At 42.1% G+C, this 27,065-nt stretch overlaps 1 protein-coding gene and 1 pseudogene across 1 annotated transcript in view; one reads left to right on the top strand and one right to left on the bottom strand.

The window, feature by feature from the left end:
• The first annotated feature begins 18,314 nt into the window (after positions 1-18,314).
• Positions 18,315-27,065, top strand: part of SYN2 (synapsin II) — a 206,058-nt gene continuing 197,307 nt past the window's right edge. Inside the window, exon 1 of the mRNA XM_027583091.2 lies at positions 18,315-18,859. Within this exon, the coding sequence (XP_027438892.2) occupies positions 18,468-18,859 (392 nt within the window). The 5' untranslated portion in view covers positions 18,315-18,467. The remainder of the gene's footprint in view (positions 18,860-27,065) is intronic.
• On the bottom strand, positions 24,635-24,991 carry LOC113916574 (annotated as a pseudogene).

Consider the following 27,065-nt stretch of genomic DNA (forward strand, 5'->3'; position numbering starts at 1 on the left):
TTTTTAAGCTGGAAGGCTTTCAGTTATAGATCTAAGTTTATCAGAGCATTGCTTTAAAGAGCACATTTAAACAGAGCTTCAGATTTTAAAACAGAGATAATGGGAGCTATTTTACCAATGACACAGACTGGAAAGAGAGTGATTCCTCCTCTGAGGAACCTAGGGAAAGATATTAATTGGGAATTTCCCCAATTAAACTCATGGGTGAAATCCCTCATAAGGCATCTTACCTTAGATTGTGGTTCAGCTTGGGACCTGACCTGTATGTGTGATAAACCTAAGTGACAGACCTATTGACACAGCTGATCAAAGATAATCAAGGCCCTGACCACTAGCAGGCATTTATGTAGTTGGTGAAACCAAGGGTTTGACATAATCCCTCAAATCTTGGATACAGTTGTCTCCTGTTGTTACAGGGCCATGATGGGAAAGAAGAATGAGTTGATTCAGATAAAAACTGGAGATAAACAGCTTTCTGCTATGAAAAGAATACAGGTTTAAGAGTCAGAAGTACCTCGGTTAGAATCCTTGCTTTGCTGCTAACTAGCTAGGTGACCTTAGGGCAAGACCCTACACTTCTCTGAGCTTCAGAATCCTCATGCATATGGTGGGATTGTGTGTAGGCGGATGGGGCAAGAGGATGCAACGGAAGTGCCAAACACAGGGCCTGGCGAATGACAAGTTCTCAGTACTTGGGTTAAGAGTAGTTTTAAGATCATTTCCTGGCATCTACCCCTAATCTTATTCGTGATTTTCATTTGGCTTCACCCATCCGACGGAGTCAGGTCACTCTGGCCATACCTCAGCCCACTTGTTAGACTCTGCTTACCAAAGAAGTAGAGAAAGCAGTTTTTGATACAGTGTAGCTTGAGGGCATCACACAAATCTTAAATGGCTCTTATGGCTCCCCATTGTCTCAGAATCAATTAATACTCCTTAGCAAGGAAGGCAGTGTTGTGGTGAAGAGCCTTGCCTCTGGAATTAGCTGGGTTTGAATCCCAGCCCTGTCCCATCCTTCCTGTTTGACCTGGTGAAGCTACTCCACTTTCTGAGCATCAATATTTTCAGTTGTAAAAAAGAAAAAGGGATTATAATAGTGCCAGTTTCATAAGGTTGTTGAGATTATGTGAGATAATGCATGTGAAGATTTCAGCATGGGCCTGGCACACATCAATCATGTAGTGTTTGCTATTGTTACTATTTATTATTATTACTATTATTATTTTATATTGTTGATTTTTAAAAAAATTTTTAGAGAGGGAGAGACACTGGAGGAGGGAGGGAGAGAATCTTAAGCAGGTTCCATACCTAGCATGGGGCCTGATGCAGGGCTTGATCTCATGACCCTGAGATCATGACCTGAGCCAAAATCAAGAGTCAGAGGCCCAACTGACTGAGCCACCCAGATGCCCCTTTAAATTTAATTTTATTATTATTTATTACCACTTGGTTTCAACTTACTTGTTTAGCCTTATTTTCCTCCAGCCATACTTCTTCACACAACACCATGCTTCAGCCACTTTGAAATACTACCAAAAAATGCATTGAGCAGTATAGTGGTTATAGTTAATAATACTGTATTATATAATGCAAGTTGCTAAAAGAGTAGATATTAAATGTTCTACCACAAAAAAGACATGGTAATTATGTGATGTAACACAGGTGTTAGCTAATGCTATGATAATCATTTTCAATATATAAGTGTATCCAACCGACATGTTGCTTAAACTTATACAATGTCATATGTCCATTATAACTTACTAAAGTTTGGGGAAAAAAATCTAAAAAATGCATTGAGCTCCTACTATATCCTAGGCCATTTCTAAGTGTTGAATACTCACTCAAGAATACAACTCAGTTTTTTAAGACACAAGGACTCATGGTCTAGTTAAAGTCTATTTGCTGTTTCTGAAAGTTTCTCATACCTTTATGACATCATCTCTTTGTAGATGCACTTCCTGCTGCCTAGCAAGACCTTTCTTCCTTCTCTCAGTGGTGGTCTTGTTTGTCCCTTAAAGTCCAGCTTGATTGTAAATATTTCCTGATCCCTTGAGGTAGAACTGAATGTTCTTTGCTCTTGGATTCTATAGCACCTCGCATATAATTCTATTATAGTACTTATTGTATCAGGGTGTTTATATATCTGTTCCTGCTACCACAGTGGGAGCTCACTGAAAGCAGGGGCTCTGCCTCACTTATCTAACAGTTATTTATTAAGCCTTATGTGCCTGGTACCACTACACATGCTCAGACATCAGAGATCTAATGCATGTTCCTGCTCTTGAAGAATTCATAGTGTAGTAAAGAAGCAGCCATTTATCCATCAAATTCAATTCAAATTGTTATAGGGCATACCCACGTCAGTCTTATTTATCTGTACATTCCTCATACCTAAGCTCTGTTAGTTGGCTTAATTTGAATTCTGTCACCAAAAACATTTCCCTTAATGACTGGCGATAGTGCTGAAATTTTACCATTCAGTTTGTTTCCTTTAAGTCTTTATTAATCAGGATTCTTTTGGTGGCAAGTGACAGAAACCTAACTCAAATGAGTGTAAGCCAAAAAAAGGAACTTACTGGCTCACCAAGGAAAAGGTGAACAGCCAAATTATGTGAAAAGACAGGGGAATGTGCATTTCAGGAAGAAGTGGCATCAGAGGCTCAGTGCATTTTTGCCTTATAGTTACCACCACCATCAAGACTAGTTATTAGGGGCACCTGGGTGGCTCAGTCAGTTAAGCATCTGCCTTTGGCTCAGGTCATGATCCCAGGGTCCTGGGATCGAGTCCACGTTGGGCTCCCTGCTCGGTGGGGAGCCTGCTTCTCCCTTTCCCTCTACTGTTCCTCTTGCTTGTGCTCTCTCTCTCTGTCAAATAAATAAATAAAATCTTTTTTTTAAAAAAAGACTAGTTATTATTCTTTAATTTAGTTATTAAAAAAAAAAAACAACCCAGAGAAAGACTCTGATTGGGATGGCCTGGGTCAGGTGAACCAATCAACTACGGTCAAGAAAGTGACTCATGTGAAACATGGCAGCCATGTGGATGGAGTTGGGAGAAAATACCCAAGATAAGGTTGGGGAAGAGGATGCTATACAGATTATGCAATTAAAAGTTTCCACAGGGTCTTGGAGACATGGCAGGTTTTCAGAACTCTTTGGAAAATCCATGGTGAAAAGGGGTGTTAGACCCATTCTTAAACCTTATTAGCTGGTGTCTTGTGGGTACTGATGATGGTCAACAGAGAATCAAGCATTATGGATGGTACCCAGGGGAGAATAGCAGCATCAAGTAATGAGAGTGGGAATGCAGTAGAGACAAACTTGTATCTTCTTCTGTTGCGGGCCAGCCTTATCTGAGTCCTCCTTAATGGAGAAACAAAGTCCTTAACTACTTATAATGGTTATGCATATCAAAAATTATTCAGGAGCCCTCAGGCTCAAAGTCCAGAGGAGAGACAAGCTACAAAAACCCAGAAGGGGCCAGAGGCAGGGATCAAAGTCAAGGAATGGAGCCAGGAATTTAGACCTAGGAGGTAGATTGAATGGGTAGGCCGATTAGATAGCAGTGGGGATCGACTGGCCTTGAGGGATTGCCTAACCTATCAGCTACCATTTATAGCTAGCTGTTAAGGTCTGGCAAGAATGTGTTATGTGGGTGGGCTGGTCTCATTGAAAGGTCCAGGGATGGAGCAGCCATGGCACAGTGCAAAATGCACACATTGAACACTTACCATGAGCCCAATTGAGCCATAATTATAGATTAGTATATTTGGAGCCTTAATGGAATTTTCCAGGAGAATTCAGGGCCAGAGAGCCCTGTGCAAGTCAACAGAAATCTGTAATTCTTGGGTGTCAGAGGCTTTAGGAAAGAAAGAGAATAACTGCAAGAAAGGATTTGAGGTATTTGTTTTGTATGGATCTTCTGAGATAAAAGGAGATGACTTTGTGACTGTCACGAGAAATGTAGACGAGGCCTCACAGGTGTCAAGCTTGGGAAGTCAGAGATCTAGGACCCTGTATTTATCCTGCACAGCCACTAAGCTGTGACGCACACTCTCTTCCCAGCACATGCAAGGTGTCCTTCATGCATTTACTATATGCCAGACATTGTCCTAGCATTTTTCATGCATAACTTCTTTGAACCTCAGAAAAACCCCATGAGGGAGTTACTAAAATTGTCCCATTTCACAGATGAGAAATGAGGGCCACAGAATGAAGTTGATTGGTGAAGTCACACAGCTAGCATAAGGTAGATCTGGAGCTTGAACACCAAGCTCCATGTGATTGGTCACCTCACCAAGCCCCCCCCCCGCTTTTAACTCCCTTAGTTACCCACTTTATTTGTTTTTACACATATCCCTTCGATGCCCACAGTTACCCATTCAGGTAGTACCCAGGGTCATATTGATTATTACTAAAAAATAACTTTGTTCTTTTTTTTAACTTGAATGTTTTTTTGAAAACTAAGTAATATAGGCAGATGGCATAAAATTTAGAGATACAAAAGAGCATACAGTTATTTCCCATCACCCAGTTATCTTACTAAGCATGTTAAAAAGACAGCAGATCCAAAATGGAGCCACTTGTGCTAGATCCCATGTCAGCAAACCAAGACCTAATGTAGTTGCAGTTTCAGTCCTCCAGGAATGTGATTTTTTTTTAAAAGATTGATTGATTGATGGATGGATGGATGGAAGTAATCTCTATACCCAATGTGGGGCTTGAACTCATAACCCTGAGATCAAGCATCACACACTCTACCAACTGAGCCAGCCAGGTGCCCCAGGAATGTAACCTTTAACCAGTCAACATGGAATCACCTGGTCAGGAATAGTGAGATAATCTGCCCAACAGACCCCTTTCATTTCCCCTTAGGAGGGTGACTTTGCCTGAAACAATGGATTCTTTGCTAATAATTTCTTCTTTCTGCCCCCTTTCTGCCTTTAAAAACTTTTCTTTAAACAGTATGGAGATTCCTCAAAAAGTTAAAAATGGAATTACCCTATGACATACAATCTTACTACTGGGTATTTACCCAAAGAATACCAAGATACTAGTTCAAAGGGATACATGCACCCCAATGTTTATAGTGGCATTGTCTATGATAGCCAAATTATGGAGATAGCCCAAGTGTCCATCGACTGATGAATGGATAAAGAAGATGTGGAGATATATATATATATACATATATATATGGAGATAGATATATATGTATTCATATATATATGTTTGATATATATTCAATACTCAATATATATATATATTCCATATATATAGAATATTACTCAGCCATAAAAAAGAATGAAATCTTGCCATTTGCAACACATGGATCGAGCTAGAATATATAATGCTAAGTGGAATAAGTCGGTCAGAGAGACAAATACCATATGATTTCACTCATATGTGGAATTTAAGAAACAAAACAAATGAGCAAAGGGGAAAAAAGGTGGGGGAGAGAGAGAGACAAACCAAGAAACAGACTCTTAACCATAAAGAACAAACTGATGGTTATCAGCGGGGAGATCGGTGGGGGGATGGGTAGATTAAGGAGGGCACTTGTGATGAGCCCCAGGTGATGTATGTATGGGTTGAACCACTAAATTTTACACCTGAAATGATATTACAACTGTATGTTAACTAACTGGAATTTAAATAAAAACTTAAAAAATCTTTTCCTTTTCTACAGTTTTGCAGAGCCTCGTTCTATTCCTCATAGTATACTGCCTTATCCATGAATCGTTGAATAAAGCTAATTTGATCTTGAAATTTACTCAGCTGAATTTTTGTTGTTTAAAATGCATGAGGTTTAGAAGTCATTTGTATTTTCTTTCTTTCATGTCTATTACCTATTTGCTATAGAATTGTTTTTTTTTTCTTACTAATATGTAGAAGCTTTTATTATGAGGGAATTAGTCCTACGCCTGTGGTATGAATTGCCAGTATTTTTCCCAGTTTCTCTTTTTGCCTTTTGAATATGTGAAGGTTTTTTTCCATGGAGAAATGTTTTGGCAGTCTAATTTATCAATTTTTAAAATTTTATTACAGAGATATGTCATCCTTAGACAGCTATTCCTTACTCCAAGATTATAAAAGAAAATACCCTACGTTTTCTTCTATTACTGTTTTGGTTTTGATCCATCTGAAAAATTTTTGATGTAATGTGTGAGATATGGATCCAATTTAGCTTGATAACTTTCAAGTTATTCCAACAATTTTTGTTGAATAATCTTGTTCCCCACTGCGTTGAAATGCCACATTTATTCTATACTAGATTTCTGGATATATTTAGCTTATTTCTGAGTTTTCTGTTTATTGACTTGTCTCTCTTTTTTTAAATTTTTTAAAAAATATTTTAAATATTTGACAGAGGAGAGAGAGAGAGTGCACAAGCAGAGGGAGTGGCAGGCAGAGGGAGAAGCAGGCTCCACAGTGAGTAAGGAGCCTGATGCTGGACTCGATCCCAGGACCCTGAGATCATGAACTGAGCCAAAGGCAGATGTTTAACCCACTGAGCCCCCCAGGCATCCCTATTGATCCGTCTCTTGATGTGTAAGTACCACATTGTTTAAATTACCGCAGCTCAATACCATGTTTAGTATCTGGTAGAGCCAGTCATTCTCTTGCTACTCTTCCTTTTCAGAATTCTCCTAGCTATTCCTGCTTGTTTCTTTTCTTTTCTTTCTTTTTTAAGATTTTATTTTTAAGTAATCTCTACACCCAATATGGGGCTGAAACTTGTGACCCTGAGATCAAGAGTCGCATGCTTTACTGACTGAACCAGCCAGGCGCCCCTCTGCTTGCTTATTGTCTATATTAATTTCAAAGTCAGCTTGTCTAGTTCCCCCCCAAAATCTGTCAGTATCTTTTTTATTGGAATTACATTAAATTTACAGATAAATTTAGGGAGAAATGACATCTTTATGATGTTGAGTCTTCCTACCCAAGAAAAAGATATAGCTTTCTTTTTTTAAGGGTACTTTGGTGTCCCTTAGTAACATTAATTTTTTTTCAAATAGAATTTGAATACATCTTTTTAAGTTTACTGATGGATAATCTATCTTTTTTATTGCTATTATAAATATTTGTTCCCTTCCTCTGTGTATTCTAACTGGATGTTCTTTTGGCAACAATTTAAAATCTCCACTGTGGCAGTATTGCCTCAAGCTATCTTGAGAACCATCATATCTGGTTTGATTTGGGTTCCAGTTCTTGCTGCCCCCTTGCAGGCAAGACCTAGACCACTTGAGACAGAGGTGGCCTCTGAGGGTTCTGGCCCAGGGAAAGCCCTATCCATTCACCCTAAGACCTTCTAGAATGGGTGCCATGGATACTAAAACAGGTTGATGATGTTATATATGTTATAAACAACTATAAATCTGTATGAATCGAATGCCTTCTCATCCACTGCAAGGCGTCTGTCCACATCACGGCAAAATATGGCAAATTAAAGCTTATGCTCCTTCAAGCTGAGACTCTTTAGCTAGATTTTTCTTTGGTGTCCTGACAACTCGTCACCTTGAGGAAATTTATGCAGCATTCAGTATTACACTTTCTAGAGATGTGACATGATTTTCTCCTCAAATCACAAAAGGCAATAGGGAGTCTGGTATCCTCCCAGAAAAATGGAATCTTGGGCTGGCATTGGAATTTGTTGATGTTCATTAGCATACTTAACCAACATTAATATTTAATGAGCACCTGCTATCTATGTGCCATCCTGTGCTGGAGCTCTGGACACAAATTAATAAAGTCACAATTCTTGTCCTAGAGGAGCTCATGGTCAAGTGGGAACAGTAGGCAGAAACTCACTGTAATGCACTAGCTTAAATACTCAATGGAGTTAAGATCAACATGCTCTGGGAATGCAGAGAAGGGCGTTGTGAAATTTATTTGGGCTTAGCAGTATTGGCTTTTGAGCTGAGCCTTGAAAGATAAGAAGTAGTTTGACAAGGGTAGCAGGTGGTACTAGTAGCCTGTAACTCTCTACTTAAGCACTAGCTTTGGTGAAGAGATATGTCTGGCTCTTGCAGGTTGGTGGGGGCACTAATGCTCCCAGGAGCAGTACTCAACCAATCTTGAGTGGGATTTGGCAGATAATTGCCCTGGTTTTCTCACCTGTTGAGTGGCATAACTCCAAGATATGCTTTACAATATCTACCAGGGTTGCTGAGTAGGATTGGACCCCAGCCACCCAAAGTGGTAACCTGCTCAGTAATGTCCTGGCTTTCTTCTCTTCCTGGTCTCACTTGTCAGTGTCCCCACTGGGGCTTCCTGGGAATCACCTCTGCGCAAACTATTTGCACTCAAATCCTAGTTTCAAGGTCTGCTTCTGGGAAACCGACCCAACAGAGCAAAGCATACGCAGAGTGCATTCCCAGAAGAGGGAAGAACATCAGTAAAGGCACAGAAGTATGACAGCATGCCTTCTTTTGGGCCTAGAAAGCAGTTGCAGATGATTGCAGACCAGTTCAAGGAAGGCTAGGAGATGAGCAATGTGGAGAAAGGATGGTGGGATTAGAATGGGTTTTTTTTTTTTTTCTATCCACCCAGTGTGGAGCCCAACATGGGCCTTGAACTCATGACCCTGAGATCAAGACTTGAGCTGAGATCGAGTCAGATGCTTTTTTATTTTTTTGTGTCTTTGAATATTTTATTGCATACTACAATAGAACATTTCAGTAGGAATCTTCCTACTATTTCTTCACACCACGGAGGATCAGTTGGTTGCTTTAACACTGAAAGTGTTTTCCAGAGTAGGGTTCACATTATGAAACAGGAGCATGTGTTATATGACACTGATTACAATTGCAGAAATGATCCCAAACAAGTATCACACAACCAAACTATTCTTATAAGTTTTTTCCATCCTGCCCTTGCTCACCTCATTATTTGAGTTATTCTAATTTGAGCACTGATTCTATCTTCTAATAGAAGTCATTTTTATACACTCATAGTCAAGTATCAGAAGATGGAAGTATGCCCGTAGAAGCAACCATAGGAAGTCTAAATTCATAAATGTAATACATACACCAAGAGTCCCATGCTTAATCGACTGGAGCCAACCCGGCGCCCCTAGAATGGGATTTTTAAAAGGCCCTCAGATGATTTGGTGGTGGGCAGGGGCACGGTTTGGGGAGCAGGGAGAAAGAAGACCTTCATCTTCTCCTCCCTGGTATTTTTGCCCAAGGCTTGGGGCTCCAAGCTCCAGCTCTGTAGAGCTATAGGGCTCAGGCCCTCACCTGGGCAAGCCTCACGCCCTCTTTCTGATTAGGTAGCTGCCTTCATCACCTGCCAGGCCAAGCCCTTGCTGGGATGCAGCCGCCGTCGCCGGAGGTGGGCGGAGCTCGGTCCACAGCCGGAGCTGTTGCCAGGCCCCAGTGGCTGTCTATCCCCGGCGGCTGCACAGACGGAATTTTCCGTCCTGCAGCTGTGCTTTAGCACTCACCACTTGCCTGTCTCCGCTCTCCGTGCGGGGCTCATCTGAGGCTTTCTATTCAGACAGTCATTGATATTCCCATCCTGTTGTTGGCTCCTGTCAATGGAGGAATTGGGAGACTTTTGCAGAATAGCCTAGGGGAGAACCAGGTGTTTTTCCTGTCTGCCTGGATACTGAGAGGTATTTTTGTTTTTGTTTTTGTTTTTTTGAGCAGGTTTCATAAGCAATCTTTAGCCTTGTTTTCTTTTCCTTCTGCCTTTTATTTTTATTTTTTAAAGATTTTTTTTTTTTTTTTTTTAGTTTTTATTTATTTGACAGAAAGAGAGACAGCAAGAGAGGGAACACAAGCAGGGGGAGTGGGAGCGGAAGAAGTAGGCTTCCCGCGGAGCAGGGAGCCCGATGCGGGGCTCGATCCCAGGACCCTGGGGCTGAGCCACCCAGGCACCCCTCCTTCTGCCTTTTATTCTTTCATCTTTCTTTCTTCTGCCTGTCCTTCCTCCTGCCAGGCCCTGGATGAGGCATTCTGGATTCAGAGATGACTTGGTTGAGATCTCTGCCCTCAGAAAGATCTCAGTTTAATGAAGGAAACAGAACATGACCCAATAATTACAATACCATGTGCTGAGTACTACAATTGAGTCATTTATGTATTTTAAGTATTTGTTGAATGAAGAAAGAAAAAAAAAGAATGAATGTTAGGGCATGGAGGAGGGGGGCATAGACAGAGAGGGCTTCACAGATGTGGTGGTGCATGAGCTGCATTTGGAAAGACTGGTTATGGTCATGAGCACCTGCTAACTACCAAGCACCATGCGAGGCCCTTTTAGCTCAAATCCTCATGACAGCCTGATGAGGTAGATAGTCTTACTCTACAGAAGAAGAAAACATCAGGGAGGTTAGATAAATTACCTGAGATCATAGATCTGCAAATGGTACCGTCAGGATTCTAAAATAGCTGTCTACTGCAAAGCTTGTTACCAGGTGTTCCACTGCACCATGTTGCAAGGCATGGGGAAGGGTATCCCAAGCAGAGGGAGCAGCTTGGGCAAAGGCTTGGAGGCACACTAGAGATGACATATGGGATAATTTTCTGGAACCGTTGGCTGCCATGCTCTAGTCCCGAGCACTTTCCAAAGTGCTCACTGTGGCTTATAGGAAAAGCAAGTGGCAAGTGAGTGTTCAACTCTTCCTCCTAAAGTTGTCAATTAGAGTTTGAATCTCAGCTCTTCTGTGACAGGCTGTGTGGCCTTGGGGAAGTCACTTCCCCTCTCAGAGCCTCTGTTTCATCTGTTTAAGTGAGAGCATGATTCTTACCTTGTAGAGTTGTACGAATTCAAGGCAATGCGTGAAACAATCATTACAATTGATTTGTTCAAGGTGACTTTAGGATACCCAGGACTGGCTCATGATGGAGGGGCTGGCTGAATCATCAGGCAAAGGGACTTTTAGATAATTGGATGGGGGAATGCCTTCCATCCTCCAAGAAATGAGAATGCTGGCAGAAAGCCTACTGCTAGCTTGCTTCAAATGGACCAGATGCTATTTTGGAGATGAGAAAAGACATTCTATTGACATGGCAGTGTAGGGAGAGGATAAAAACCAAGGAATAGGAAAATGGACCCACTCCTGATCAGGAACAGGGGACAGGCAAGCCAGCCAGTTCAGTTCTCCAGAGGGCCTCCAGCTCTGGCAGTCCTGCAGACTCTGGGGTTCAAGGGAGGGGATGGAAAGAAAGTGCTGATGGGCTTTCAGGCTGAATCACACTCATTAAAACAACAGTCAAGTGTTCGACCTTGGACTATGACTCTGTTTTTCTCCGATCCCTGGAGCTGGCTGTTTTCGAGAGAAGAAATGGGGCCATCTGCTCAGAGCTGGTCCTGGCACTAAGGAACCTTTCCCTGGGGACAGCTGTGCAGGAACTCATACAATGTGGTGTCGAGAATGGGGGTGGGGAAAAGATTCTTCTCAATGTATAGATACATTAAGAAGATATGCCATTGATTCCTTATGGCCTTTCACCAATAAAGAGGTGGATGTCTTTTTCACACAAATCCTCAGATATTATAACCACATCTTCAAAATAAATCTTCACTTAGAAATCATAGGTTTTGAGCCTATGAGTCTCTATGACCTCTTCCTTTTACACCTGAGGATACTGAGACTCAAAATGAAATTGACTTCAGAATATTACATAGCTATTAAGCTATTAAGTGGTGAACCAGGGATTCAAATATTTGTCTCCAAATCAGAACATCTGTTTCATTATATTTCTTTCTTTAAAATAATTGCTGTCATGAATATGTGGCAGACATTATATTGAGCAGTGTTTATAAATGATCTCACTTAATTTTCTTCAAAAATTCTGCAAAGAACGATTAACCCCACTTTAGAGATAAATAAACTGAGTCTCACTGAAGAAATTGCATGAGATTGCTTTGCTAATAAGCAGCTGAGGCAGAGGATAAAGCCATACGGGTCTGACACTAAAAATCAAATTGGTTCACAATCTAAGCAAAGCAGAGATTACAAACACAACAGCTCATTCACTGGCATCTTGTAAATATCTCTTCCTACCACCTGGCAGAAGCCTCCTTGAGGAGGAACTGTAACAGAAGTAGAGGGAGGGGGTTACCTTCTACACCCCCTCGGTACAGAAAGCTCAGCACTGTCCCTGGGGTGGGTTGAATGCTAAGTGGAAAGGATGCTCTTTCACTTATCCATGAAGTGGCATGAGGAAGCAACTAGAAAACAACCTCTGATGAATCCTCTGAGTTTCCCAGGGAGGGGAGACCCACTCTGTGCTGCTCCTGTGTGCGTGACAGTAAGGTTCCTCTATCACCATGGCAACAACCAATATACCCGCATCCCACAAGAGGCCAAAGCTGCTCTGTGGGGAACTGTGGTCCAAACTGGGTGGGAGTAGGAGTAGGGTGTATGGGGGGAGGGGTGTCTCATCAGCTTGGTTCTTTTTGGTTGAAGCTACCTTGTTCCTGGGGGCAGGAATGTTTATACAGGATGCCAAACCTCCTGTGTCTGCAGGATTTGGGGCAAAGGGAGATGACAGGGAAGCTGAGGAGAGCCCAGGAAGGCATGTTATTTCTTCTGTGGCTTCCAGTGAAATGTATTTATCAGGCAACTGCTGATGAATGGCACCTTTCTAAGGGGCCTGCCAGTGTACTCTAATGGGGTGTCTCATGGTCTTTGTAAGCAACCAAACCTGCCTTCCAGCTCTGCAATTTTTTAGTTATAAGATGTTGTGTTAGTATAATGTCTTTGAAGTCCAATTGCTTCAATGGTAAAAAGGGGATATTTAACACCTCCCTTGAGGGAGATTAAATGAGATAACACATGGGCAGTTTCTTGCATGTGGTCAGCATCTAATCAGTTATAGTCATTATTGTGTCCCCAATATTGCCAGAGAAATGGAGACTTGGCAAGGGGACCATCATCGACTCCTTTAAGTCACGGGAAGACTTGGAATTAGGATTCATGCCACCTGTTTCTCCTGGGTGCCTCTGCTTCTCTCTTTCTCTCTCCCTAAAGCCATGCTCAGTATTTGCTCCCCAGACCCAGCCCCTGTGTTCCCTGGCTCAGCCTGGTGACATCAAGTGCTTATTTCCCCCTGGGGGCTCTGCTCACAGAATCTCACAACACTAGACCTTGGGGATCACCCAGCTCATTTTCCAGGCCAGGAAATGAAAGCCTGAAGAGAGAAGTGCATTGTTCAAGGTCACCCAGCAAGGTTGAAGTGATTGTTGCTTATATTTTAGCAGGTATGACTAAGCCTGGGAGTAACTGCAGAGAATCCATTTCATGCTTTCCATGAATTCTCTTGGGTGTGTAACTTTAGGATAAGTATGTGTGGGGAGAGTCCTTTTTTATATTTTAGTTGTGGTGCTGGGGAGTTCTGTGATGCCCCTGGCGTCAGAAATATTAATAGCTAAAATTTGTACAGTGATTTACTGCTTATAAAATACACTCATAGACTTGATCTTATTTAGTCTTCATAATAGCCCTTCAAGGTCATTGTGATCATCACACCATTCTTCTACAGATGAGAAAACTGAGACTGTAAGTGATCTGTTCAAAGTTACATGTTACCATGATGTAGATTTAGGAATTAAACTTATATTTGTGTGATTCCTAATCATAGCAAACTGGCCCAGCTGACATGGATAACTTGGGAGAATTCAATGTCAGGGACATAGCTGTCCTCTATCCAGAGGTGGAGGAGGAAGGTATTGGCCGGGCTGATTATCAAGAAGGGCCACCTGAATGAAGGTGACAAACTCAATTCAATTGCGTTCTCCAAATGACAGGTAACTTGAGTGTGGAAAGCAATATTGATGCCTTTTCTGGTTAACCTTTTCACTTTCAAAGTGTTCCCATATTATCTCAGGAGAGGCTCAAGGCACACCTGTCCCTCCCTGTTTACATGAGAGGCCCAGAGAGCTGAGCAACTTGTTGAAAATCACGAAGCCAAGTAGTGATGGAACTTACAGTTTCTGAATTCCAAATTCTTTCTACATCTCTTTAGGGCAGGTGGCCTGAATGGGGTCCCCTGATCACGAGAAGCAAGCAAGGGCCAAAGGTGGCATGTTCTAGCAAACTTCCTTGTTTGAGAGGACACTTGGACAATAAGTGTTTGGTCAGGTGGCTTGGTGTGCCGGCCTTTCTTTAAGCTCTGTTTTTGACCTCTGCCTGCCTTTCTCCCCGTGAGCATTCTCTGCCGCATTGTTGTTCAGGGGAAGAGAGAAATCAGAGAGGCGATAAAGCATTTAAGTTTGTTCCTGATTTTAGCACGATTCTTTCATCTGCAGTTGCCAGATGTGTGCCTGTGTTTACAATTCAGTGGGAAGATAAAGATTACACACGGACAGGCCTTACAGTGCCCCGGGCTTCTAAAACTGGGAGAGACCTCTGATATTTCCGACATTTGGCTTGGTTGGACCCTGAGTGATTCAGAAAGGTTGGGGGAGACCCTTCCACCAATTTTCCTTGGAGAAATGCCTTCTACCTAGAGATGGGAATGGCTGGTTGGTCTCAGAGGGAGATAGAGAGAAAAGGCCTGAACTGTGCCAGAATTGTATATTTTGTAGAATTTCCAAGCCCTGCTTCCCTTTCAATTCCAGAGAAAAGGCAGGACATAAGATAGACTGAAAGTGCTATATTCTTCCTGCATCTGGAACCTGGATTCACAGGTAAGGATAAAAGAAAGATTTTCATGGGGCTCCTGGGTGGCTCAGTTGTTAAGTGTCTGCCTTCAGCTCGGGCCCTGATCTCAGGGTCCTGGGATCGAACCCCGCATCAGGCTCCCTGCTCCACAGAAAGCCTGCTTCTCCCTCTCCCTCTGCCCCTGCTTGTGTTCCCTCTCTCGCTGTGTCTCTCTCTGTCAAATAAATAAATAAAATCTTAAAAAAAAAAGGAAAGATTTTCATATGGCTTCTTAAAAACACAAGCCCACTTACAAGCAAGTGTCTTTGCATGCTACACTGACACTTCTCAGCAAGGACTCAGAGGAATATGGAAACTATTAGTTTAAGCAGATGTGATTTACAGTTGTGCCAACTAATCAAAATCTTCTGCTCATATACAACTGATTAATGACCACACATTCCCAATTATAAGAAAATAGTCTGTTTTTCCATAAGAATAATATTCTTACTGAAACCTACCAGAAAATAACAATAAATTCATGGACTATTTGATAAATATTTTTCAATGGTCTTGTAGACTTCCATTGTATCAATGAAGGAATCTAAACCTAAGGAGTTCTTTGGGAATATTCTAGTCTAGCACCCAAGACTGGGACACTAATTGTGTGTTAGATATTATATCAGGCTTTGTAGAACATTTTGAGAGAAGTGGAAGAAGAATCCCTCACCTTGAGGTGCTTGCCATCTAAAAAGAAACCTGGGTAGACACTAACAACATAAACACACACAAGTCCAGCCTGCAGAGCTTCCTTACAAATATTTAAGGGCATACTTGAGGCCAGGAGTATTCTGAAGTTCAAAAAATATAGTGATAACACAGGTGAGGTCTTTGCCTTCAAGGAATAGAGCAATACATTCTCATCACTTATCCAGTTCAGCTTCCCTGTCTTTGCTTTTCCTATCCTGTCTTGATTGCTTTCTCCACCATGTACTGGGTATCTGAATTCCACCCATTTAATGCGGACTGAGCCCTACCTCCCCTGTGAAATACTCTCATACATCAGAGATTCTTTCTTCTTCTGGCTCTTTTAACACTCACTGCTTGCTCCACTTTCTGGTCATTGACAGACTGCTCTGCTCTTGCTGGTTATGTGTTCACATGTTTATGAGCTGTCTTCTTAAGGGCATAACTTGGGTTTTATTTATTCTCGAATCTTCTTTATCCATGAGTGCTTAGCATAATACCCTGCATGTATTAGGTACTCACCACATGTTTTTTAAGTGGTTGGTTTTTAAAATTACACATACACTACAAGCTTAATGGTTAAGGGGTGTTACTTAGTGAAATATAAAAAAAAAAGATAACCCAAACATCTGAAAAATTGAAGTGATAACAGTATATGAAATCCCATCATTAGAGATTCATGCCTTTGGAAAAGAGTCATCTGATACTCTAAAAAATACTTACAGGAAGGGCAGTACATTAAATTAGGTTTATTTAGTTATTAGTGATGTATGTTTTATTCTCTAATAAACACAAGAAATGAGTTGGGTAAGAGTACAGTTCACCTCTCAAACGGCAAGCCAAGGATTGTGCTTCATGTTAGGGTCCAAGATGGCTCAAACATAATTCTCTCCTTGAAAAGCATACATTCAAGTCACCAGAATATTTTATTATAATTTTTTAAGGGGCTATGACAAACCAGACACAGGTAATGAAACACTTAGTCTACCTTGGAGGATTGAGGGAAGGCTTCCTAGAGGAGTCATCAACTAGCATTCCTCCAGGCCTTCTCTGCCTGAGTGCTTTATCCACTTTGCTGCTGGTAGTCTTACAGCTACTTCAAGACCCACTTCAAATGTCACCTCCTCTGAGAAGCCATTCCTAAACCTCACAGGCAGAATGCTTCCCTAACTCCTTGGTGCCCCTAAACCACTTTGCCCAATGGTATTATAGCATTTCTCACATCTCATTGTGGTTAATTGTTCCTGTGTCTATCTTCCCCATTCTCTCCTCAACCCTCATAGATCGTGAATTTCCCACAGACAGGGGCTACGTCCCATTCATATCAGTCTGTCCAGCACCTACCACTGCCTGGCACATGGTAGATGGGAAGACCACTGTATTATCATAGTTGGCTGGAGACCTCTTGAACATCACTGGGTCTCTGGCTCAGAGCTGGATTGTGCATCTAATTAGGTCCCAAGTCAAGTGCCAGCTGGGATGCAGGAAGCAAGAACTGCCTACCAATATTAGTGTCAAACTGCTCATTGATTCTATTCAGTCCAATGGATACTTACTGAGAACTAGCTCACATAAGAATAAGAATCCAGCCACTACTACTAGAATACCTACTGTGTGCCAGGTGCTTTATATACACAATTTCATTTATTCTGCATAACAACTTTGAAAAGTGTTATCTCCCCATAGCATAATGTATAAACTCATTGAATCACTGTGTTGTACACCTGGAACTAATGTAACATTGTGTCAATTATATGAAAATAAAAATTTTTTTAAAAGCATTATCTCCTGTTATCAGATAGGGTAAAGAGGCTCAGAGGCTAATTTGCCTGAGGTCACACATCACCCAGAGAGGTCTGAATGTAAAGTACTATATCTGCCGTGTCCTGTTCACATACAACACATGGATTAAGTATATCTCATGAGAGGTGAAAACAAAGGTCCAGAGATCATACCAGATTTAGGGAGTGCACATGGCAAGGTGATAATCTGAGGTCTTCATGGAGGTGGAAGCAGATCTAGCCAATTAATGAACTAGAAAAATAAATGGATTTTGAAGAGATGAACTTCTTGGTACAACATAGGACACACCACTGCCTATCAGGGAGGCAAACACAGAAGGGGTGGGGGAACCCTTAGATATCCCACTTGGGGAGAGGGGGTCTCCAGCCTTACACACGGTTTCTTCTCTCTGATCCATGAGGAGGGGAAGAGAAGAAGGTGCTCTTAAATGAGCCATCCCTAAAGCGCAGGCACCAAAAATGCGCCCTCAGACCCGTTGGAGGGATCTGTCAAGTCTCTGTCATAGAATGGATGAATGGGTGGGAGTGTGGGGGGAGAGGATGTCTTTCTCACCTAATATTGAGGAGGGAGTAGTTCATTTTTGTCTCATCATAGGAGCGTATGTGTGTTGGGAGCCGGGGGAGGGGGGGGTGGTGTCGCAGATTATTCCTTCCTCCATCACCTGGAGGTTGAGGACATGGCACCTTTCTCCCAGCTTTGGGAAAGGAGGTGGTTCTTTCCTTTCCCACTACAGGGAGTGTGTGCGTGTGTTTACGTGCGCGCGCGCCAGGGGGAATGGGTCCTTTCTCACCTCAGGTGGGGAGGCTGACACCTCTTTCTTCCAAAGGGAGTGGGGACATTTTCCTTCGCCTTCATCTCAGGAGGGACATGGCTCTTTTTTCCCCAACCAAAAAGGGGTAGGAGTCTCGGCTCCCTTTTCCCTACTCTCGGGGAGCAAGACTGGCTCCCACGCTCTCTCCACAGAGCTCCGCTCAGGTTGCAGGAAGCCTGGCAATCCCACGACCCAAATCCCCAGACTAGGGACCCCACGGCTAGGTGCGGGAGCGCTGGCTGCGAGTCGGAGGCGGAGCCGGCTCTGCGGCGCGGGGGCGGGGCGAGCGGTGACCCCGCCCCCGGCCCCGCCCGCTCCCTGGCGCGGAACCTCGCGCCTCCCGGCCGGCCCGGCCCAGTGCACCGCGGCTGTCTGCTGGGCTCGCTCGCCGCCGACCGGGCCGCAGCCGCCTCAGCCGCCTCAGCCGCCTCAGTGCCCCAGCCGCCGCCGCCTCAATCTCGCCCTCCGCGCCGCCCGGCCCCGCCGCCCCGCGCGCCCCCCAGCCCCTCAAGCCAGATGATGAACTTCCTGAGGCGCCGGCTGTCGGACAGCAGCTTCATCGCCAACCTGCCCAATGGCTACATGACCGACCTGCAGCGGCCCGAGCCCCAGCAGCCGCCGCCGCCGCCCCCCGGTCCCGGCGCGGCCTCGGCCTCCTCGGCGCCCCCGGCCGCCTCGCCGGGCCCCGAGCGGAGGCCGCCGCCGGCCCCGGCCCCGGCGCCCGCGCCGCAACCCGCGCCGCAGGCTGCCGCGGCGCCGTCGGTGGGCAGCAGCTTCTTCAGCTCGCTGTCCCAAGCCGTGAAGCAGACGGCCGCCTCGGCCGGCCTGGTGGACGCGCCCGCGCCCGCGCCCGCCGCCGCCAGGAAGGCCAAGGTGCTGCTGGTCGTCGACGAGCCGCACACCGACTGGTAGGTGCCCGGCCGCCGCCGCCACTGGGGGTTCCCGGGGCCTGCCGGGCAGCTGGAGGCCGCGGGGAAGGTGGTCCCGGGCACCAAGGAATCTTTTCTGACCCCGGAGAAGGAGGGTCTGCATGGTCCCGCAGTGGGGAGATGGGGGGATGTTGAGCGTTGTGTGTGCTGGGCCGGGGGGGAGTCTGGAAAGGTGAATCCTGAGGCGAAATAGTGCCTGGATTCTTTCAAATCCCTCACGACACATAAAACAAGGAGCTACTTTGTGCAGCAGGGAGGAATCTTAAAAAAACAACAACAGCAAACCAGAGTTTTGTTTTTTGTTTTTTGTTTTGAAGGGGGGGCAGAAGGAACCGACTTTCAGCCTAGACACGTAGCAGCTCAGGTGAAACATTTAAAGCTAATAAAAAAGATTCTACATCGTGAGGCACGGAGTGAATTTGCGGTGGAAATGGGTGTTTTGCGGGGAGAGGGTGATGGAGGGAGTTTTCACCTGGCTGGCTGAAGGCTTGTATCAGTATTGACATCCACGATGGTCAATAGAAGGATGTGAGAATCCAGGTGTACCTGAGCTTGTTCCAGTGGAGCATGGCTGTAGTCGGTTTAAGAATAATAAAATACTTGTATTTTGTGCCTCAGGGAGGGTATTTGTGGATTTTTAAATTTGTTTTTGTTTTAGTAAACAAAAATTGTGTGTGTGTGTATGTGTGGCGGGGTGGGGGGTTTGTGAAAATGATGGGTTTTTTTTCCAGCTGGAAAGATGATGACCGAGATAAAATATTCTGGATCATTAAAGGGGCACAAACAAATAAAAAGATTTACCTTAATGCAGTAGACAGAATTTGGAGAATCAATCTTTCTTTTATTTTTTCTTTTCTTTTTTCTAAGGGATATTCCAACTTAGAATGGTGAAGGCTGGGGGAAAATGTTACCTCAAGCTGGTAAAAGCATGAATGGGGTTCATTCAAGACAAATCTAAAGAAGTTCTATTTTATGTAGCAGGAAGTTGGCCCAGGAGATGGTTGGGGTGGGTGGTGTTGGAAGAATTGACTGGTGAAGGGCTTGAAAAAATGAAGAGGCATGGAATCTGGGTTGCTTCTTCTTCAGGAATACAGAAAGGGTTTTATTTTTTTCTTTCTCACAAGGGTTGAGGTTAGAGACCTGACCAAGTGCTTCCTCCCAAGAGTGAGGCCTGGAGGGACCACAGAGCTGTTTATCTCCTTTTCCTCTTTTGGCTGCTTTACTGCTTTTCTCTTATTTTCTCATTGGGAGACTTGGAGGGAGGGAGTACTGGCGTGGGTGTAATGGAAGTGAGATGTAGATGTGGAGATGCACTCCTGCTGGCCCCTAATATGACCATTCTGAATAGTCATTTGGGTGACTTGTGTAGTTGCCTTTTCTCAGAACAATGGAGTAGAAAATATTAAGGGATTTTTGTTAGGAAATAACAGAGGCACCAGCAAGAGTGTATGAGGAAAATACAAGAGTATATGATGGTCCCATTGGTAGTTCCCTAGGAGGATTATTCTTAGTTCAAATCAACAAGTGCTCATTAAGTGAGAAAGGTAGGTAAGTAAGTTTTATTGAGCGTCTGTTATATGTCAAACCCTGTACTAGGTGCTCTAACATATATCTCATTAAATTCTAAATACAAAACAGGCTTACAAAAAGTGAGTAATGTGTTCCCAGTCATACAGCCAGCAAACAGTTGATCTAGGATTTGAACTTAGACCCATTTAACTCCAGTATTGCCATTCCACTGTGCTGTGTTGCCTCACTATTATTATATTATTGGCAGTTTTGATAATAGGCTCCCTCTACAGAGTAGGCAGTGTAGGGGCCTTACCAAGAACTCACACTGAAATTTGGGAGACAAAATGGAGACATGAAACAGTTAACAAAAATGATTCTACAATTATTTCAGACGTGTTTTAGGCATTCAATAAACAGGGTGATTATGAGAGCCAGAGTTATTGGAGAAAGCTTTGCAAAAGATGAGTCTTGAAGAAAGGCCAGGAAAAGGAGGGGAGAAATGGGAATGATATTGGTGCTTCATTTTTTTATGCAAGAATCTGACACTCCTGTACCTTGGCCTGATCTCCTATCCTGTTGGAGGCATTTGTTTTGGGTTTAATTACCAGTTAGGTACCCAAAGGTGGAAGATACTCATTTGTATGGGTATGATGTGGCTGCTGTAGATTTGTGTTTAGCACTAACTGCTTCAGTAGCTTAGGATTCAAAACTCCTTTTGGATAGTATCTTTCTTTAGGAAAGACTGCCTGCCTGGCATGAACCAGAGAACTTGCCTTGCTCTGGGGACTAGATTTCTGATGGAAATAATAGTAGCCACTTTGGGCTGACTCCCAACTGTTTTCTGATTTTCTCCGAAGTAATAACATTGCTTTATTAAAACTCATAAACCCAGTTTGAGTCTAGTGCTTGACAGCATTTGACACTTCTCTGTTTCTGTGCTTAATAGCAATTCTCAGGATTGCAGATTTTGTCTTCTCTCTTGCCTGAATTTGTTAAAAACATCTCAGTTAAATATTGTTGAATGGTTTTATTGAAAGTTCTCTATAAGTTAAGGAGCAGGTGTCTGCTTATCACAAGCATAGTGACTTAAAAGGGTGCTTTTTCCACTAACAGCAAATTTTAGTAAATTTGTCTCACTATTTAAGCTATCTAGATAGCATTCAGTGAGCAGGTGTCATATATGCCCCATATTATTTTCTTGATGCTTGAATAGGAAGTCAGAGTGTAGCTTCCCAGTAGAATTTAAGAATATTGGTCCCATTTGAATTATAGAATGCTAAAATAAAGAGGGTTTTAAGAAGCATTTAAATGATCGGAGATTTTAAAAAGGGCTTAAAGTAGGCAGCCTCTCAGAGCAGACTTAATATACAGCAGATTCATTCAAATTTTTATCAGTGTAATTGTGGGCAATGGAATTTGGGGACTTTCCTACAGACTAAGTTGATGGGAAAGTTGGAGGGTGTTTCTGTCTTTTGCTTGAAATGTGTTTTCATTGGTTACTTGAGATCTTTAGATTAATTGCACACTAAAGAATCATTGAAAAAAATGGATCTGCTCCACTAAAAAATGAAATCAAGCTTGTTATATCTCTTATTAGTAATTGTTACTAGTGTTTTAAATATATGTATTTTGCCTGAATATGTGTGTCTTCTTTTAAGGTTCATACCTAAATTTTAAGTGCAGTTAAGACTGAACTCTAATTATCTTTGTGCTTAAATAAGGAACAAATGTCCATTTGTATGTTGTTTTTTCTGCATATTATACTCTCACTGTGAAGAGGTAAGTTTTCTCTCAGATTTTCCCCTGCCTCCATTTTCAGCAATTCCAATTCCAGTGACCAAGTGAGATTTTTCAACTTAGCATGTCTCAATGTTTGATTTGAAAATCAGCATAGCACAGACATTCTAGAGATTATCTAGGTGTTCTAGGGACTGTAGATATGGTAAGTCCACAGGTGTTTATTGAGCACCTTCTCAGTATAGGGTGTATATGCTAAGAAAAAGAAGATGTAGTATCTGTCTTTTAAGATCTTTCTGTTCAGGTGGACAGATAAGATAACATACTTTAAAAAAATTAACCTACAATGTATTATTTGTTTCAGGGGTACAGGTCTGTGGTTCATCAGTCTTATATAATACCCAGTGCTCATTATAACACAGACCCTCCTCAGTGCCCATCACCCAGTTACCCCATCCCTCCACCCTCCTCCCCTCCAGCAACCCTCAGTTTGTTTCCTATGATTAAGTGTCTCTTAATGGTTTGTCTCCCTCTCTGGTTTCGTCTTGTTTCATTTTTTCCTCTCTTCCCCTATGGTCCTCTGCCTTGTTTCTTAAATTCCACAAATCAGTGAGATCATATGATAATTGTCTTTCTCTTATTGACTTATTTTGCTTAGCATAATACCCTTTAGTTCTATCCACATTGTTGCGAGTGGTAAGATTTCATTTTCTGATGGCTGCATAGTATTCCATTATATATATGTGTGTGTGTCACACACACACACCCCTACCATATTTTCTTTATCAATTCATCTGTTGATGGACATCTGGGCTCTTTCCATAGTTTGACTATTGTTAACATTGCTGCTATAAACATTGGGGTGCAGGTGCCCCTTTGGATCAACTACATTTGTATCTTTGGAGTATATACCCAGTAATGCAGCTGCCTAGTCATAGGGTAGTTCTATTTTCAACTTTTTGAGGAACCTCCATACTGTTTTCCAGAGTGGCTGCACCAGCTTGCATTCCCACCAACAGTGTAGGAGGGTTCCCCATACTTTTTTTTTAAGTTTCCAAAAACTACCCCTTGTATTCAAAGAATATAGTCCTTGGATCAAGAGCATTGGCATCAAGCAGTAGCTTTTTTTTTTTTTTTAAGATTTATTTATTTATTTTAGGTAGAGAGCATGAGTACGAGGGGCAGAGGGAGAGGGAGAAAGAATCTCAAGCAGACTCTACACTGATCGCTGAGCATGACGTGGGGCTTGATCCCAAGACCCTGAGATCACCATCCGAGTGGAAAACAAAAGCTGGACAGTCAACTGTTCAACCGACTGCACCACCCAGGTGCCCCAACCGGGAGCTTTTTGAACTACAGATTATCAGGTCATCATACCTACTGAATCAATTTGCATTTGAATAAAATGTCCAGGTGATTCACATGCACATTAAATTTAAGATGCACTGAACTAAAGGATATGTGATTAGTGCTAAAGGTGTGGCGACAACACTACTATCATTTATTGAGAATTTGCTATATGGGAAATGTACTAATCTCTTTACAAATATCACTGAATCTCTGCCATAGCACTGTAGTACTTTAGAAGTTTAAAAGAGTGAAAAATTGATGTGGGCTGCAGTGGCAAGAGAATGCTTCATGCTAGTATCGAGATTTAAACTGAACCTTGAAGAATTTAAATCAAAAGAGATAGGTTTGGCTCAGTCCAGAGAGTGGATAGTATAAGGAAAGTACAGTGGTAGAAAAGAGAGAGACCATGAAGAGAATGGATTGATGCATTATCTAGGCAGCACCTATTTTCCATGCTTTTATTGTCCGTCTTTGGACATATCATTAAGAAAAAGGGAATTCAAAGTACAGTAGTATGAACCAGTGCTTCTGAGAAGCTCTAGAAAAATATTTGAATTAGAACTTGGGGGAAACTCAAGTGAGGTATGAGGCTTCTGTCTACTAAATATTTTATCTGTATGTCCTGTTTCTGACTTATGAACACAAACATACTGATTCTATAAAATTGCATTGTTCATAATAGCAGTAGACTATAGCTTAGAATTCTAGATTATTAGAGCTGGAAGATCATCTGGGTACTTTATAAATGGGAGAAATCTCGATCTGAAGAGGGAAAGTGACTTGTTCAAGGTTACTCAACTAGTTAAAGGCAAAACCAGAACTACAGTCTAAAACTTCAGTCTCTCTACTAAGCTTTTTTCCCCCATTATACCACAGCATCCCTCTATTTTACTATCTTTCTACCTTTTTTTTATCTTTCTCCATCTCTGACTCTTTCAAGGGTGGATAGGGACTTTTTACTTTTATAATTGTAACATTTGAACTTGAAAGAAACTGAATGATCATGTAGTGCAGAGAAATGGAATGATTTGACCGAGGTCAAATAAGAAGTTAGAGAATGAGGACTAGAACTTATATCATCTGACTCCAACTCAAGTTTCTTTCTATTCTCTTTAATTTTTTTTTAACAACTGATAATTTATATAAAAGGTTGATTTAAGCATCTGCAATGGTGACTTCAACCTTGACTCTTGGCTCAATACTGATGGGAGTAATTTGCCTAACAATCTCAGAAGGACTGTGCAGATCAATGAGTCGCTTGTGGATCTTCATCCGAAAACAGTCCCAAGTCTTAGAACCTTAACCACAAGGAATTTTTCTTGTAGTGATTCTCAGATCTTGGTAGGTATCCGAACTGGTCTTTCACTTTGAGATTCTTTTCCTTTGCACCTATGATCAAGTTAGCACATACTGTCTCGCAAGATTTTAGGTTGCTGCCAGCTGGAGTAATTCTAAATTGGTGAATCGCCACCTCTGGTTCCAGGGGGTCTTCCCAGTGCCTTTAAAAGCCATGGCTGCAGAGTGGCTTCCTGACTGACTTTCCTGGAGGAGAGCAAACAGTGGTGAGTCAGGAGCAGAAGCAGGGCATCCAGGGCTCCACTGTAGCCGCGACCACGTCTTTCTCAAAGAGGTCTTTCTACTATTAAGTCACTCTTTAGGCAGATCCCTCAAATTTAATCCTTTTCTCCTTAAAAATACTGTTTTTGTGTATTTCTTTTAAAGAGTCATTGTGGAATTCTTAGTAAATACTTTAAAAAGAGCCACATGAATACCACACTATATTCACACTGGCAATTTCATTGTCTTATTTGTGTTATTGTTTCAGCAAAGGTCACTGTAAAATGATTGAAGGAGAAGCTTTTCGAGAGTCTAGTAATCAAAATCCAATAATATAATAAAGACAGTAGAACTGTGCTACAGTAATGACCTTCCTTTCAGGGACCCATTTTTACCATAGTGTCCCTGTCTACCTGAGATTGCTTCCTGTCTTTCTGTACCCAAGTTCAGATCTGTAGTTACATTAGCCTTTTTAATATCTTGCTAAGCAAAGAGTAATAGTTTTCCAGAATTGTATACTTTCCCCTCAAATTGGTAAAACAGTTTTAACTGGGGTATGTTCAGTGCAGTTAAGCATCTAACACAAGCCAGGTGCTGGAGACATAAGGATAAGTTGGGCATAGGCCTTGTTTCCCAGGATCTTACAGTCCAGTAGGGGAGAAGACAGACATTTAAGTAGGATTTATTATAGTATGGTAATTAGTGTGCATAGGGTACTATGCACACTGTCCTAGGAAATGAAGATGTGGTTAGAAATGTTCATGCTATTAAAAATGTGCCATTGTATATCCTTAGGTAAACTACTTTGCCTCTTCAGATTTTGATTTTCTAAAATCTGTCAAATGAGAGGATTGAAACAGACATTCTCTAAGATCCTTTACAGCACTACTTTATTTCCATGTTACAGTTTGTGTGGCATTTTCTTTAAAGCTTTATAATTTACTCTATGGCATAATACTTGTAAATCTTTGGAAGAAGAGGCATAGGTCAATAAATGACTAAACATGTCTTTGATGAAAAGCTCATCTTTGAGTACTCTCCATTTAGTACCTCTTTCTCACCTCCTCATGATGGGAATTGGAGACTTGTGGTTAAATTCCTTTCTTCCTGATAGATCTAAGAACTTTTGTATACATATGTTGAAGTGTTGGCTGACAGACTTTATTTCTTGATCCCCGCCATGTACACTGTTCTGAGCAGTTTATACAACGTATGCATACACATTATCTCATTTTATCCTCACAGTGATCCTGAGCAGTAAAAAGAATATTTCATAGATGAATAAACAAACTCATAAAAGTAGTCACTTGCCCAGTAATAAATAGCTGTTAAGCTGAAATGTCAGGTTCTGAACCCAAATTGGTAGATTCCTATACAGACAAGACAAATTTGCCAGCAGAAAAATTAAATTATTTTTTGTTATAAAAAAGGTTTCTTTTGCAAAAGGATTTACCACATGATTCACTTAAATAGTAAGCACCCCACTGCTTTTGAAATTGCTCACTTTCCAAAAATTTTCTATGTACACAGCTTTTTCAGGATCATATTCATTACAGAAAGTGAGGGCATGGTTAAACATAGTGACCTCAAGATGGGAGAGTTGCATCCTATTTTTGGTGTTTAATGGTACTCACACTATGTGTGCTCCTCTAACTCTTGTGAATAAGATCTTCTGCCTACTCATTGGGTAACATTGTCATCCTTTGTTTTAGCTTTCCACGTAGATGCAATTGAATACCAGAAGGCTATATATCACTTTCTAGAGAGAAGAGAAGATGATATAAAAGCCTTTTCTGTCCTGCAGATACTACTTCAGTGCAGCAGGAGGAAGTAACTTAGAATATGGCAGGTGACCTATAGAGAAAATAAAGTGAGCAAGTACCATAGATCTCTGAACTCTAAAGATGCCCATGCAGCATGACTAAGAATTACAGGAAGTATACTGGCCTTGGTGTTTGTTGCTTAATAGCAGGCATTTCTGAAATTTTAATCTGTTTACATAAAATTTAAAGCAGGTTAAGATTATATT

The sequence above is a fragment of the Zalophus californianus genome, chromosome 1, assembly GCF_009762305.2.
Source record: "Zalophus californianus isolate mZalCal1 chromosome 1, mZalCal1.pri.v2, whole genome shotgun sequence".
Lineage (NCBI taxonomy): Eukaryota > Metazoa > Chordata > Mammalia > Carnivora > Otariidae > Zalophus > Zalophus californianus.